The sequence below is a fragment of the Uloborus diversus genome, unplaced genomic scaffold (genome assembly GCF_026930045.1).
Source record: "Uloborus diversus isolate 005 unplaced genomic scaffold, Udiv.v.3.1 scaffold_766, whole genome shotgun sequence".
Classification (NCBI taxonomy): Eukaryota; Metazoa; Arthropoda; class Arachnida; order Araneae; family Uloboridae; genus Uloborus; species Uloborus diversus.
The window spans coordinates 61,253-74,501 of record NW_026558974.1 but is presented as its reverse complement, the minus strand read 5'-3'; the positions used below and the strand labels follow the sequence as shown (position 1 = coordinate 74,501).

General features: G+C 32.8%; 1 protein-coding gene across 1 annotated transcript in view; it reads left to right on the top strand.

Annotated features, from left to right (window-relative positions):
* Positions 1-261: 261 nt before the first annotated feature.
* The window catches only part of LOC129233875 (gamma-tubulin complex component 5-like), a 67,624-nt gene continuing 54,636 nt past the window's right edge, over positions 262-13,249 (top strand). The window contains exons 1-4 of the mRNA XM_054867805.1: positions 262-399; positions 3,593-3,699; positions 11,637-11,742; positions 12,310-12,400. Of these exons, the coding sequence (XP_054723780.1) occupies positions 319-399; positions 3,593-3,699; positions 11,637-11,742; positions 12,310-12,400 (385 nt within the window). The 5' untranslated portion in view covers positions 262-318. The remainder of the gene's footprint in view (positions 400-3,592; positions 3,700-11,636; positions 11,743-12,309; positions 12,401-13,249) is intronic.

The following is a 13,249-nucleotide window of genomic DNA, read 5'->3' as shown; positions in this document are numbered from 1 at the left end:
AATAGTTGTTTTATAAGTATGCATAAAAAATTAATTAAAAAAAAGGTTCATAAAGCTCATTTCAAGGGGCTTTTTTCTTAAAATTTTTGAGAGTATTTTTTTCTGGATGTGTCACAATCATAATCTTCTTTAATAATATGGTAAAAACTCATTAACTTTTCTTCCCTATCCCCTCCCCGTTTTCTCTCCTCTGCGCATCTGCATATTCATTTTCATATTCCAGATTTTCTGGCGGTCAATACAACAAATGTGATGGCTGTCAAAAAATTCAATAAATTTCTTATAACATGATGTATTTATGTGCCTAGTTCATATATAATGAATCCTTCGAAAAATTTTAAGGTGCAGTTGTATGAAACAGATTGTAAAATATTGATAAAAAGTGTCACAAAATTTGAGGTAATTTTTCTTAGCTTTAAAAGTTTTGTGTTATGCTCAAAATGTCATACTCACAAAATGTATTTTATTTCATTTTTAGTTATTGCTGCAAGCAATGCAAAAGAATAAAGTATTCAAAGAACAATAATTTAAATTTTGTGATTTATTGTGCTTTAAATTTCGATCTTCTTTTCAAGAAACAGAAGCGAAAAAAATATGAATCAACTGCATTTTTTTAAATTATGAATTGTTTGTTGAAAATTATTTAAATTATTGTTTATAGAATTGGCTTCCCAATGCTTCAGTTTATAAGTTGTATTGAAATAACTTCATTAGAAACTATATATTTTAGTACAAAAGAGAATTTTTTTTGGTTAAGAAATGAATGAAAGTTTATATTAAAATATTAATGAAACCACAAAATAATCTTGATGAACATTATTCCTTTGAACTGGAAACTAAAACTTTCAGCATTTTACTTAGAATATTTATTAACTTTGCATTCAACATTGCATAAGTCTACCTTTTTGTTGCTTACTGTATATGCTCGTAACATATACAGCAATCTCACATATAAGTCAAACCCCTATTTTTAGGAAAAAAATCGAAAACCCGCGTTTAAGTCGAATCCCTACTTTTGAAAAAAACAAAAGCGTTTTGCCGCTAATTTTGAATTTAAACGTTATAAAAAGGAGAAAAATGAAATGTAATGAACATTTTTATGTCGAAAAACATCCCATTCTTTTGCATCGAAAGGGCTCACTTTTGCGATCCCGATTTTTGTAAAAGGTTCCATTTCACTACGATTTTTTTACTGTTTGCTTTTATTTCGATTTTATATCAATAGAATTTTATGCTGTTAAAAAATGAGCAATAATTCACGATTATCAGGAAAATTCGTGAATACGGTGACCCCCGCACTTTTGGCGTATTGGCAATCTACTGTAATTATTTATTCTTTATTTCACAATCGGGCCAAGTAAATTCATAGCAGAATGTTTAAGTATTTACTTTTTTAACCTCTGCTTAAAAGGGAGGCAGTGGCGAATCCAGGGGGGTGACTATGAGGCTGCAGCTGCCCCCAGACTAGAACTTTTTTTTCTATTAGAATTTTTTTTACTGTGTATGTATCTTAATCAGGGTTGGCAAAAACCCGCGTTTTTTTAAAAAAGCCCATGGACCCAGGGTTTTTTGGGTTTTTTTAAATAAAACCCAAAAAAACCCAACTGAAGCTGGGTTTTTTAAAAGAAATGTGGGTTTTTTTGTCTTTTTTTAGGGGAAAGGTGGGGTACTCATAGCATATTGTAGCATAAGTATATGGACAAAGCACAAAAATTGTCTTGATAAAAAAAGCTGGAAAATTCAGCGTTTTCTGAAGAAAGGTATAAAAGACGACGAAACCCAAGAATGGTGAAGTTTCAGATTTTTTTAGTTTCCATGATTACCAACAGTTAAGGCAAAGTTACTTCTTGAGTGATAAAATCTATTGTTTATTTGTTTTTAATTTCAACATTTTTTTTTTCGTATTTTACTTTATTGTATTTCATTTTGTTAAGCAAAACTACTGTAAAACCTCAAGTAGTTTAAATCCCTTTTTATTGAATTCCAGCTTAATCAAGACATTTCTTTGAATTTTATGTTGCCTGTTTTTCTATTTCTGTATACAGAGTAAGAAATATTAAACTTTTTCGTAAGATAATGAAAATACTGTACATCCTATTCCGTTTTCTGTCCGACCATTTGTAAAACCTGTTAATTTCTAAAAAATATACCTCGTTTATTCGAGTTTTGTGACATGTTGGTTTGCAGAAAATAATTCACATGAGAGCCTTTTAGCTAAAGTAGTATCCTTTGTACAATCTGCAAATATTGAGAAAATCTGACATGACAGGACTTAGTCAAGATAATTTGAGTTCCTTATTGACCAGTTGAAGGAAAAAAGTTAAATATATTTATTTAAAATCTTTGAAGCATTTTTTAATGCCCTTAAGTTAAGAAATACTATTAAAGTTCAAAATTCATTTTTTATGTCCATTGCCTATTGTGAAGAAGAAATAAAAAAGTTTAAATTGTAAAAGTATTTAAATTAATTATTTTTTTAAAAAAAGTTCTCAGAAAATTTTAAAAAACCCAAAAGTGGGCTAAATAATGGGTTTTTTTTAATGGGTTTTTTCAAAAAAACCCATTGGGTCCAACCCAATTGGGTCCAATCCGGCCAACCCTGATCTTAATGTAAAATAATAAAATATATAATTTCCTATATCTATTCTATCCTTATCATTTTATTCGTTTTCCCTCGGGTTTATACACGAATTTGCTGTAGTAATGCAGATACTTCTTTTCAGAAATTTCCTTTTGAATTTCGGAAATTTTTCCCTGCCTTTTCAAAAAATTTATTTATTTACTCTATAAGAAGAAAGACAAAAAAAAAAATTTCAGACCTCTTTAATTAATGCACTTAGTGTCAATTCTCAGAATTTTAACTTCTTTTTCCTTTTTTTAACTATTAGTTCATGATTTTTCTGGTTTTCTTACTTACATTTAGTGTACTTGCATTTGCCACGGACAATATTTTTTATAATCAACAAGAATTGTTATTTCTGCCTTCAAATTGTTAAAAAATAATGTCCAAAAATTTTATTTTTTTAAAATTTAATTTAATTTTATTTATTTTTACTGACATTTAAATTTTAAAATTTTATCACTAAATACCAAATTTTAGGTAATTTCAACGGTGACTCAGAAAATTTCATTAGCCATTCACACCTCCTGAAAAATATTTTTTTCTTCAAACGACTTTGTTTACATCAATGAACTTTTGGTGATTCAAGGAGACATACATTGTTAATGATCTCAGCCACCCCCAGAACTAAATCCTGAATTCGCCACTAAAGGGAGGGACTAAAATCGAGAAAGTGTTTGTGGAAATTTTTGGAAATTCTGCCTTGCGTTTAAGATGACCCCATAACTTTAAACATCATTTTTTGTAATAAATTTCTTGATTTATACACAAGTATATGCGGTATTTTTTGCCATGGTTTTGTGATTAAATTAAAGTTATAAAGGTGAAATTTTATCAAAGTGCATATCATTCTTACCTTTCTTCTTCATATTTTATGTATTAAATTATAGTTTATGTCATTTTGATAAAATTGCATGATATTTTAAGAAAATCACTTTTGAGTTAAATTAACTCCTTTCTGTTTTTTTATAGGAATCAGAAGAAAATTTTAATTTGTGTCTTGATTATACTTTATCCAACTTACTGTATCACTCCTATCAAGACGTTGATAGTCATAAAGTAAACCGTATTGTTTCAGGGTATGTGATAAACTTTCAATATTTATGTTGTGTTTGATTATTAAAGTAAAAGTTTCATTTAGTTTATTCCAGCTGAAGGAAAATACTCATGATATTGAATAGTTTTAAACACCCACACAAAAGTAAACTTCTACATTTCTGATTTTAGCTACAATCTTAACCTCCTCCTTAGTTTTTTTTTTGGATCTCTTTTTTTTTTTTTTTTTTTTTTGCTTTAAAATCATTTGTAATCATTTATTCCAAAAACCAGTCAAGCGACAAAATTGCTAATTTTAAGAAAGCATCTATATCACCATATTAAATTATTCAATGATGATTACAACATTATTTATTGAAAGAAATGTACCTAAATATGTATCCCTTTCTGTTCAAAACATTCTAATCCTTATAGAAAAATTTTAATGCAGAGGTAAAACTGTTTTTTCAAAATTTCAGAGTTTGTCGTTCGACTGGTTTCTGAAATAAACAGTTCATTTAAATTGTTGATTTGGTATGTAATAAAAAAAGAGAATTTTTTACTGTTTTTCTTTTAAAATTAGTTTTTACAGTACAGTGACCAAAATTCATTTGGAGTTAGTTAAAAATCTGGTGTACCGTATTTTCGGGAATAAGCGCCACAGCGCATACAGGAAAAAAATTGCCGGTGCGGCGCATATAATGGGTGCTGGAGATACAGTGTTTTTTTTTTAGTTTCAAGTTTTAAAAATAATTTTTCTTTAAAGGAAAAAAAAGTTGAAAATGCTGCTAAAAGATGCAAATACAAATACAAAAGTGACGATCAGCAACAGGCTCTGGGCCCAGCTAGACTGGTCCTAGTCAATTTACAATCCCCAGTGAAGATCAATGACCCTCTTAAAACTGTCTACTCCTTTGCTCATTACCACCTCTTCCGGTAAGCTGTTCCAAGGTTCCACTACCCTGCTAAAATAATAATTTTTCCTAATATCCATGTTAGCCTGAGATTTAAATAGCTTAAAACAATGACCCCTTGTCCTGTTTTCAGTGCTAAACTTTAGCCCCGTAACATCTTTCGTTTTAATAAATTTAAACAGCTGAATCATGTCCCCTCGGTCTCTTCTTTGCTCAAGACTGTACATTTTTAGCCTTCTAAGCCTGGAATCATAATCTAAGTGGGAAAGTCCACTTATTAGCCTTGTAGCCCGCCTTTGAACCCTTTCCAATACATTAATGTCTTTCTTAAGATAAGGAGACCAAAACTGAACAGCATACTCCAAATGGGGTCTTACCAAACTTCTATATAAGGGCAGAAGAACTTCTTTAGATTTATTTGAAATAGATCAATTGATAAACCCAAGCATCTTATTGGCTTTGTTGCTAGCAATGCTGCACTGTTGGCTAAACTTTAAATCCTGACTTATTAGGACCCCCAGATCAGTAACTTTGTCTGCCTGACTAATGACTGAACCTTGCAAATAATAACTTGTACACTTATTTCCATGCCCTAAATGTAGCACTTGACATTTCCCAACATTAACAGCCATACCCCATTTATCAGCCCACTCCGTAATATGATCTAGATCCTCTTGCAGCTGATTTGTTTGTTCTTCATTTTCTACAGTCCCCATAACTTTGACATCATCAGCAAAACAATTCATGTTCCCAGAAATATTTTTTTGAATATCGTTCATAAAGACAATGAACAAAACAGGCCCTAACACTGATCCTTGAGGAATCCCGCTTAAGACCTCACTCCAATTAGAATAATTTCCCCTTACAACTACTATTTGTTTCCTTCCGTTCAGCCAATTTTTTACCCAAATGAAAGTTTTCCCTCCGATTCCTATATCAGCTAATTTGCTAAGTAGAGCAACATGCGGTACCTTATCGAAAGCTTTTTGAAAATCAATGTAAACAACATCTACAGGCTTCTTATTGTCCAAAGCCATGGTAACTTTGTCATAGAAATGTAATAAATTAGTTGCACAAGATTTACCTTTCCTGAAACCGTACTGAAAACTAGTCAATAGATTATTAGTCTCTAGAAAATTTACTATCTTAATTTTCATCAATGTTTCAAAAATTTTGCAAACCATCGAAGTTAGACTCACAGGTCTATAATTTCCCGCACTCCCTTTAGACCCTTTCTTGAAGAGCGGTGTAATGTTAGCCAGCTTCCAGTCCTCTGGCACTGTCCCCGAATTATAAGAAGCATTGAAAATGTTTGCGATTATATCTGCTAATTCCTCTGCACATTCAACTAAAATTTTCGGATAAATATTATCTGGCCCCGGAGCCTTAGTCTCTTTAATTTTTTTCAAATGAAGTAAAACGTCATCCCTGGAAAATACAAAGTCCTCAAGCTGTACTATAGCTTGTGTCTTGTTGGTGTCAACTGTTGAGATACAGTTATCGTTAAAAACACTCGAAAAAAAGTTATTAAGAACATTAGCAATATCACTATCGTCCTGAATCAAAATTCCGTGCTCATCAACCAGTGGCCCAATATGACTATTTCGAACTTTCCCCGAATTAGCGTATGCAAAAAACCTCTTGGGATTCCTGTTTATGCTATCTGCCAGTCTTTGCTCCAACTCTCTTTTCTGAATCCGTACCAAATACTTAAATTTACGCCTTGCCTTACAATATTGGAGCGTATCTGCACTGTGACCTGTTTCTCTAAACCTATGAAAAGCAGCTTGCTTGTAATTTAGAGCGTCTTTAGTTTCCCTGGAGAACCACATTGGCCAAATTTTAGTGTTGACACCCTTTCTCCTAAAAGGAACATGATCCCTAACCATATTCGCTAGATTTTCCTTAAACTCTGCCCACTGAAGATTCACATCGCTATTGTCCAATCCAGAAGAAAAAACTACTTTCAAACTCTGCCGAAGTGCCACAAAGTCAGTATTTCTGAAATTGGGCACAAACCTAAAATTCTCTACTTTGTGCATATCAAATTTAATCCCAAACCTAATACTGTTGTGGTCACTATCTCCAATGTGTTCCCCTACACATAACCCCTGAACAGAGCCTTCCATGTCGCAGAAAACTAGATCTAAAATCGCGTCCTGTCGAGTACCCTGAGTTACAATTTGATCTAAGAAACAGTCACCAATTACTTTCAAAAAATCCTCTTCTCTGCTATTACTATGGTAAAAATTATTCCAATCAATTCCTGGAAAATTAAAATCTCCCATTATGATGACTGACCCCTTGCTAGAAATGTCACTAATAATACTAAACATCTGTTCGTCTTGACCCTGGCTTAAGTTGGATGGCCTATAAATATTCCCCAAACGTAGTTTTTTGCCCTTATTACTAATCAACTCCAGCCAAATCATATCAATCTCATTAGGTTTATCATTAATTACCAATTCATTGCAAATTAAAGTGTCTCTGACATAAAATAAAACCCCACCACCTCTTTTACCTACTCTATCTTGGCACCACATTCTTTTATTTTGCAAAATTCTTCGACGACAAGTTAAGCAAGGGGGGGGGGGGAGTCGGCAATTGCACATGTTTCACTGAGGAGAGAAACGCTGAGCCACGTGGCCGAGCAAGACTTTTTGCGTCCAAGTGAAGGGATGAGGGAGAGGAGGCAGCAAAAGTACTAGCAAGGGAGGGGATGGATGTCCAGTTTTGTAAAGGGAATTTACCACCCCCAAGGCCGAATTTAGGGGAGGGCAGGCGGGGCTACTGCCCTGGGGCTTCCACAACAAAGTGTCCCCCGCAGTAAATTTTTTACAAAATATCCTAACTTTCACGCGTCGAAAATATCGGATATATACGTGTATATCAAAATATTCGGATATGGGATATTTTAGAAAATATGATGATCTTTTCAAACCCTGATTAGGGGCTCCGCTCCTTCGTTGCCCCGTGGCCTCCACACTTCCAAATCCGGCCCTGACCAGCCCCGTCACAAAAGTGGGTTGCTCGGTCAAGCAACCGAAGTAGAACCTTGTCTCCTAGCTCTAATTTTATTATTCACTCACATCATCACGTTTCATCTTTTTTGCTGTTGTTTGTGCATTCTTGGCTTATATTTTTTTATTGAATTCTTTCAGAGTTGCTTTTGAAATGGCTCCTAAGCGATTGAGAAGTTACACTGCAGCCTTTAAGTTTAAGGTAATCAAGGCAGAAGCAATTGGAAATACAGTAAATCCCCTCTAATGCGGACACTAATTGCGGAAATTTTTTTTGTCCACAATAGAGGGGTGTCCGCATAATGTTATATGCATTGGAATCGGAGGAATTAAAAAATGTTCGTATAAGAGGGATGTTCGCACTTGAGGGGTGTCCGTTAGGAAGGGTTTTACTGTAGTCTTGCTGCCAGAGAGTTTGGCACTGACTAGAGATGCGTTTGCCGCTGGAAATCGGATAAATTAACCATCAAAAGTGATGGCCAAATGAGGGATGCAGAAGGCAAAAAGTACAAAATAGGGATTTTTAAAAATATTTCTTATTGTTAATTAAAAATACCAATGAGATTTTTTTTGTTTACATTTAATTTTCAGCTTTCTTTACTGTTGGAAATATGGAATCATTCCTGGTCATGTGCCTCCTATCCTTCATGTAAATATTTTTCTAAACCAATTTTGGTTTGTCATCTACATTAAAATGTTAACTGTTTTATTCACTTCTAAATTGAAGAAGAAAGACATTTTGATTTGCATGTAACTGTGCAGCCGCAGTAGCGATCCAGGTATAAAACGTCGATGAAGTGATTATTCTTCTCTTTCAATATTTTCTTTTCATGCTACTTGCTGGTAAGAGCACATAAGTGCAATTTGTAACGAAATGCCGGGATTGCATGTTTTTATGTTTCTATAAGTGTTTTATGATTTTAGTTGAATAAATATTTATCAATGTTATTTTGAGAAGTTTTAATGATTATTCAAGTAGAATTTCAGTTTGAGTTTCACGTGATTGCCTACTCCAGCATTTAGATATTTTCCAGCATTTACTACTGATGGTGCTTTTAAGTTGTTTTATCGTGGGTGTGCGCTTATAGAAGGTGAGGCGCTTACACCAGGTGTGCTGCATACATTAAAAAATTTTTTCTTTTTGAATATATTAGGATGTGGGGCTTACACCGGGTGCGGTGCTTATTTCCGAAAAAACAGTGCGCTGACTCTGAATAATGGACAGTTGATTGCATAAAAAATGTTTTGTTTTGAATGTGTTGACAGAATTTTGTATAATCTAGTCAAACACGAATTTGTTTTATGAAACCTCTTTTTCATCCTCACATTCAGGTTTTAAACTCCTAATTTACATTATCTTTATTTTACTTTGAAAATGAAATGTAGTTAATAATACTCTAATGATAAGTCTTTTATAGCACAATTATTTTTGAAAACCTTTAATTAATATTTAATTTTTGTTAATTGCTATATGCTTGAAATTTAAAATTCTCAAAATATTCCTCTGTAATTGAGGGCAGACTGCAAATTGCAGACAAAATTTCTGGTCTCGTGACTGTCTGCTAATCAGAGTTACTCTTGAGAACTACTGAACGATAGATATATTTGACAATATACTTATGATAAATAGATATACTTGAATTACTAATGAAGATGTTAAAACTTCATGTAACTATCGATAAAACGTTTTGGCTTGATCTTACAGTCTTTTCTTAGAAAGCAGTTGTTCTGACAGGGGCGCGGACTTGCAAAAATTATTGGGGGGGCCGGACATCACCGGGGGCTTAGGCTGTTAAGTAATCCCTCCGAGGTCCCCCACCCCAAATAAAGGTCAGATTTTTGTACCTTGAAAATGTTATATTTTCTAGTGTGTATAATTTTAACAAATAAACAGTATGTGATACGGCGTTTTCGAAGTAAAAGAATCTAAAAATTGGTTTTCAAATTTTCTGGTTCAACTTTTCAAATTATATCACTTGTCTTAGTAGGAGATTTTTTTGCTCTATTTTATGGGGAGCCGTGCAGTGCCGTAGCTAAGCATTGATATTATAAGGTAGGAAGGACACTTGACTTGAACGGAAAAGGTACTCCCAGAGACTGACTTTTAAAAAAATGGGGGGGGGGGATTTTCTGAATTTGGGATGAAAAATAGTGAGTTTTAAAATTTTTTTTAAGCATTTTAAAGTCATATAATCAACATTAGAACCCCAAAAACTAGACAAGCCTGACACATATTTTTTTGCTTTGAAAAAAGAAAAAATAAATACAAACACGCACAGTATTTTCGTAAAAAGGTAATTTAATTTACGCATGTTTTTTTTAAGTACAGTTGTTTTTTCATTAGTTATACCGGCCAGCATATTCAAGTGTAAACGCAGTCTCTCAATGTCTAGGTTATTTTTGAAAACTCAATTGATTTTTCAAAATTAGTTTCACCTCTGCTTAATAAAAGCAAGCATTCTTGTTCAACTGCAATGATCTGTGTGAGTCCAGTTGATGTAAACCGTCCAATAATGCAAGATTGCACCATTTCACAAACCTCAATGTAAAGTGCCTTTGGGATTTTGAAAGCGTGCAGTGAGCTGGCTTCGTTGTTTTAATACTTTGGTATACGTCGATTCCGAGGAAGCGAAGGATCATCATTTTGTGAAGATTTTTCTTTTAAACACAATTCCCAAAAGTATTCAAAACTATCACGCCTCCCATTTAATATACAAATCAAACCCTCATATATTTTTTCCAGATCAGCAACACTTAGATGAGCTCGCCGCAGCGTTGCCCACCGGCAACAGATTTGACGCGTAAGTTCGCATACTGGGACAAATTCTAAGTGTACTTGCAGCACCATAACACCATCATTATTCATACTACTCGTTTTCAGTTAACCTGCTTACTGTCATAAGAATTATTTGTTTTAACTCATTACTGAATGTATTTTACAAGGCAATCTATCTTCAAACAAGGAAAATAAAAGATAAATTTTTGAGTTTAGAAAACATAATATAACTAATACTTTTCTTGATTTATTGGGGGGGCTCTGCCCCCTGAAAAATATTTTTGAGGGGGCTCGGGCCCCCTCAGGCCCCATGGAGTCGGCGCCACTGTGTTCTGATCACTCAATTAATAATTTCTTATCAGGACTGTGTACAGGGGGGAGAGGGGAGAAGGGACACCTGTTGCCCCTGGCTCAAGGGGGCCCAATATTTTTAAAACTAGGCATGAAATATAGGGGTAAACAATATGTAGAGGGGCGCAGAAAGTAAGTTGTGACGGGTCCCAAAATTTCTGTGCACACCCCTGCTTATTATTCAAGAAGTTATGGAAAATGCAAATTTTCTTGAATCCATCAATGTTATCAATGAAAATGTTTCTTTATTGCTTTGATAATAAACAATACTTATTGCAGTACTAATGTTTTATTTAACTCGGTGGTGCTCAATCAACAGCCTGCTGGCCATATGTGGCCCGCAAAGCTGATCCATATGACCCATTGTTATATTGAATGTTACAAACCAAAAACTGTTCTGGAAATTTCCGAAACTGATCATTTATCTTTAGTTGAGGTGCCCAAATAAAGGGGGGGGGGGGCATGGCACAGACTGCAGCATTGAAATTTTTTTTTGGGGGGGGGGTGTTTTAAGAGATAGTTTTCACCTTTTTTAGGGGGAGAATCCCTTGTATTTAGTATTAAGAATGATTGTTCCAAATAGTCATAAATTAGTTTCTAAAAAATATATGGAAACTTCGTAATGATAAAGTAAGTATTTGTAATGATAACAATTTGATTTATAATTTTTTTTCATTTTACGTGTTTTCTCCCGTTTTATAGGAAAAAATTTAATTATATTCCTATTCTGTTTGTGTTCTGGCACACGAGATACATCTTACAATGTGGTGGACCTTGAGTAAAAATAGATTGTGCACCATTGGTTTAGCTAATTCCTATAATATTTGTTTCATCTGTTTAAAAATAGCTTATCTGTTTCATTTATTTTGTGTTCAAAATTCTAGTTTTATTCTTAACATTTCATATTTTTATGTGTTTAGGTTGCATGAAAAATTTCTAATTCAGTCCGATCTTGAAAAAGCAAATACTTTCAAGGCAGTTTCAGAGAAATTATTGAAGACAGTAGATAGCCATTATGGTGCACAGGTTAGAAAAATTTTCTTATCTCTGTATGAAGTGATATGTATGTCTTTTAAATGTAAAACCTATATTTTGTTATTGTTTAAATTTTTGGTTTCAGTAAACTTTTACATATTGTCAGCCTGTTGCACGATAATGCTAGACCACAGGCAGATAATGCAACTGAGGAACTTTTACAGAAATTTAAGTTGGAAGTCTTGAACCACCCCCTTTATAGTCCATATCTATCCCCATATGATCCCACATATTTGGGAAACTCAAGAAAGCACTTCGTGGACAACCATTTCATTCGGACAAGGAAGTAAAGGAGTGCGTACGTAATAGGCTCTAGCAGCAGCCAAAAGACTTTTATGAGCACAAAATTATGTGACTAATTTCCTAGAGGGATAAGTGTTTAAATAATTTCGGTCAGTACTTTTGAAGAATGTCGGATAAAGTCTGTTTTATAGCCTCTGCCTCGTTATTTATTGACTGACCCTCATATATAGAGAGATTCTAAATTATATGGTACATTTTAAGTACTTCACCATATAGTATAATTGACATATTTTTCTTTTAAATTTTTATTTATAGAAAGAAAATGGATACAGAATTTTAGCTCTGTTACTATGGCTTGCAGAAGCAAAATCCTGTCCTAGTACAGAGGTCACTACACAACATTCTGGTGAGTATGAAAGTAATAAACCATTTTTGTTGTTTAGAAGCATGATTATAATTAAAACGAATAAACAAATTAAAATCTCTTCAACTTAGAAAGCATGTGAAAAACGTGGATTTATTACACATTTTTATAGTTCAGTTAACTATACAAATTTAATAATATTTTAGTAATCCTGTTTTGTTATAAAGAAGAAAAAAGACAAAAAAAAAAACTTGAAGAATTTTATTAATTTATAATGGATAAAATATTTTTATTCGAGAACAGGTTAAAATGATGTTTCTAAAATAATGTTATTTGTTGATTATCATAGAGTACAAAAATTTATCAAAGTTGTAGATAAGTATGATAGATTAAAATTTATTATAGGCTTAGAATTATGTTTTACTTTTCAATGCAAAAATTCTAAATCTAATTACTTGTATTGGTTCTTTCTGGCTAATTGCAATTTTACAATGAAAGAAATTTTTAAAGAATTTCTGCATTTTAGATATTCTTTGTATTTTGCATCAAAGGAGTTGTGATCACTGAATTTCCTAATGTCATTTCATGTATTAAAATAGAATGCAACTATTAAATTCATTAGCATTTCTTACAATAAAGCTAAAACACTTGTTTTAATTAATTGGGAAAGATTGAAGGTATGTTGCCAACAGGGTCATTAAAGAAACGGAAAAGTTTTCACTCACTACTAAAATTTTTCAAATATTGAATTTTTTGCATAAAAATTCCTTTGATTACTTTTTGTTGTTGATAATGATTTAGTATTTATATAATTATCTAGTATATTTTCATTTTTATGCAGAACAAATTTCATATTCAATTCTAAATTTTTTAAAATCCTTCATTGTGATA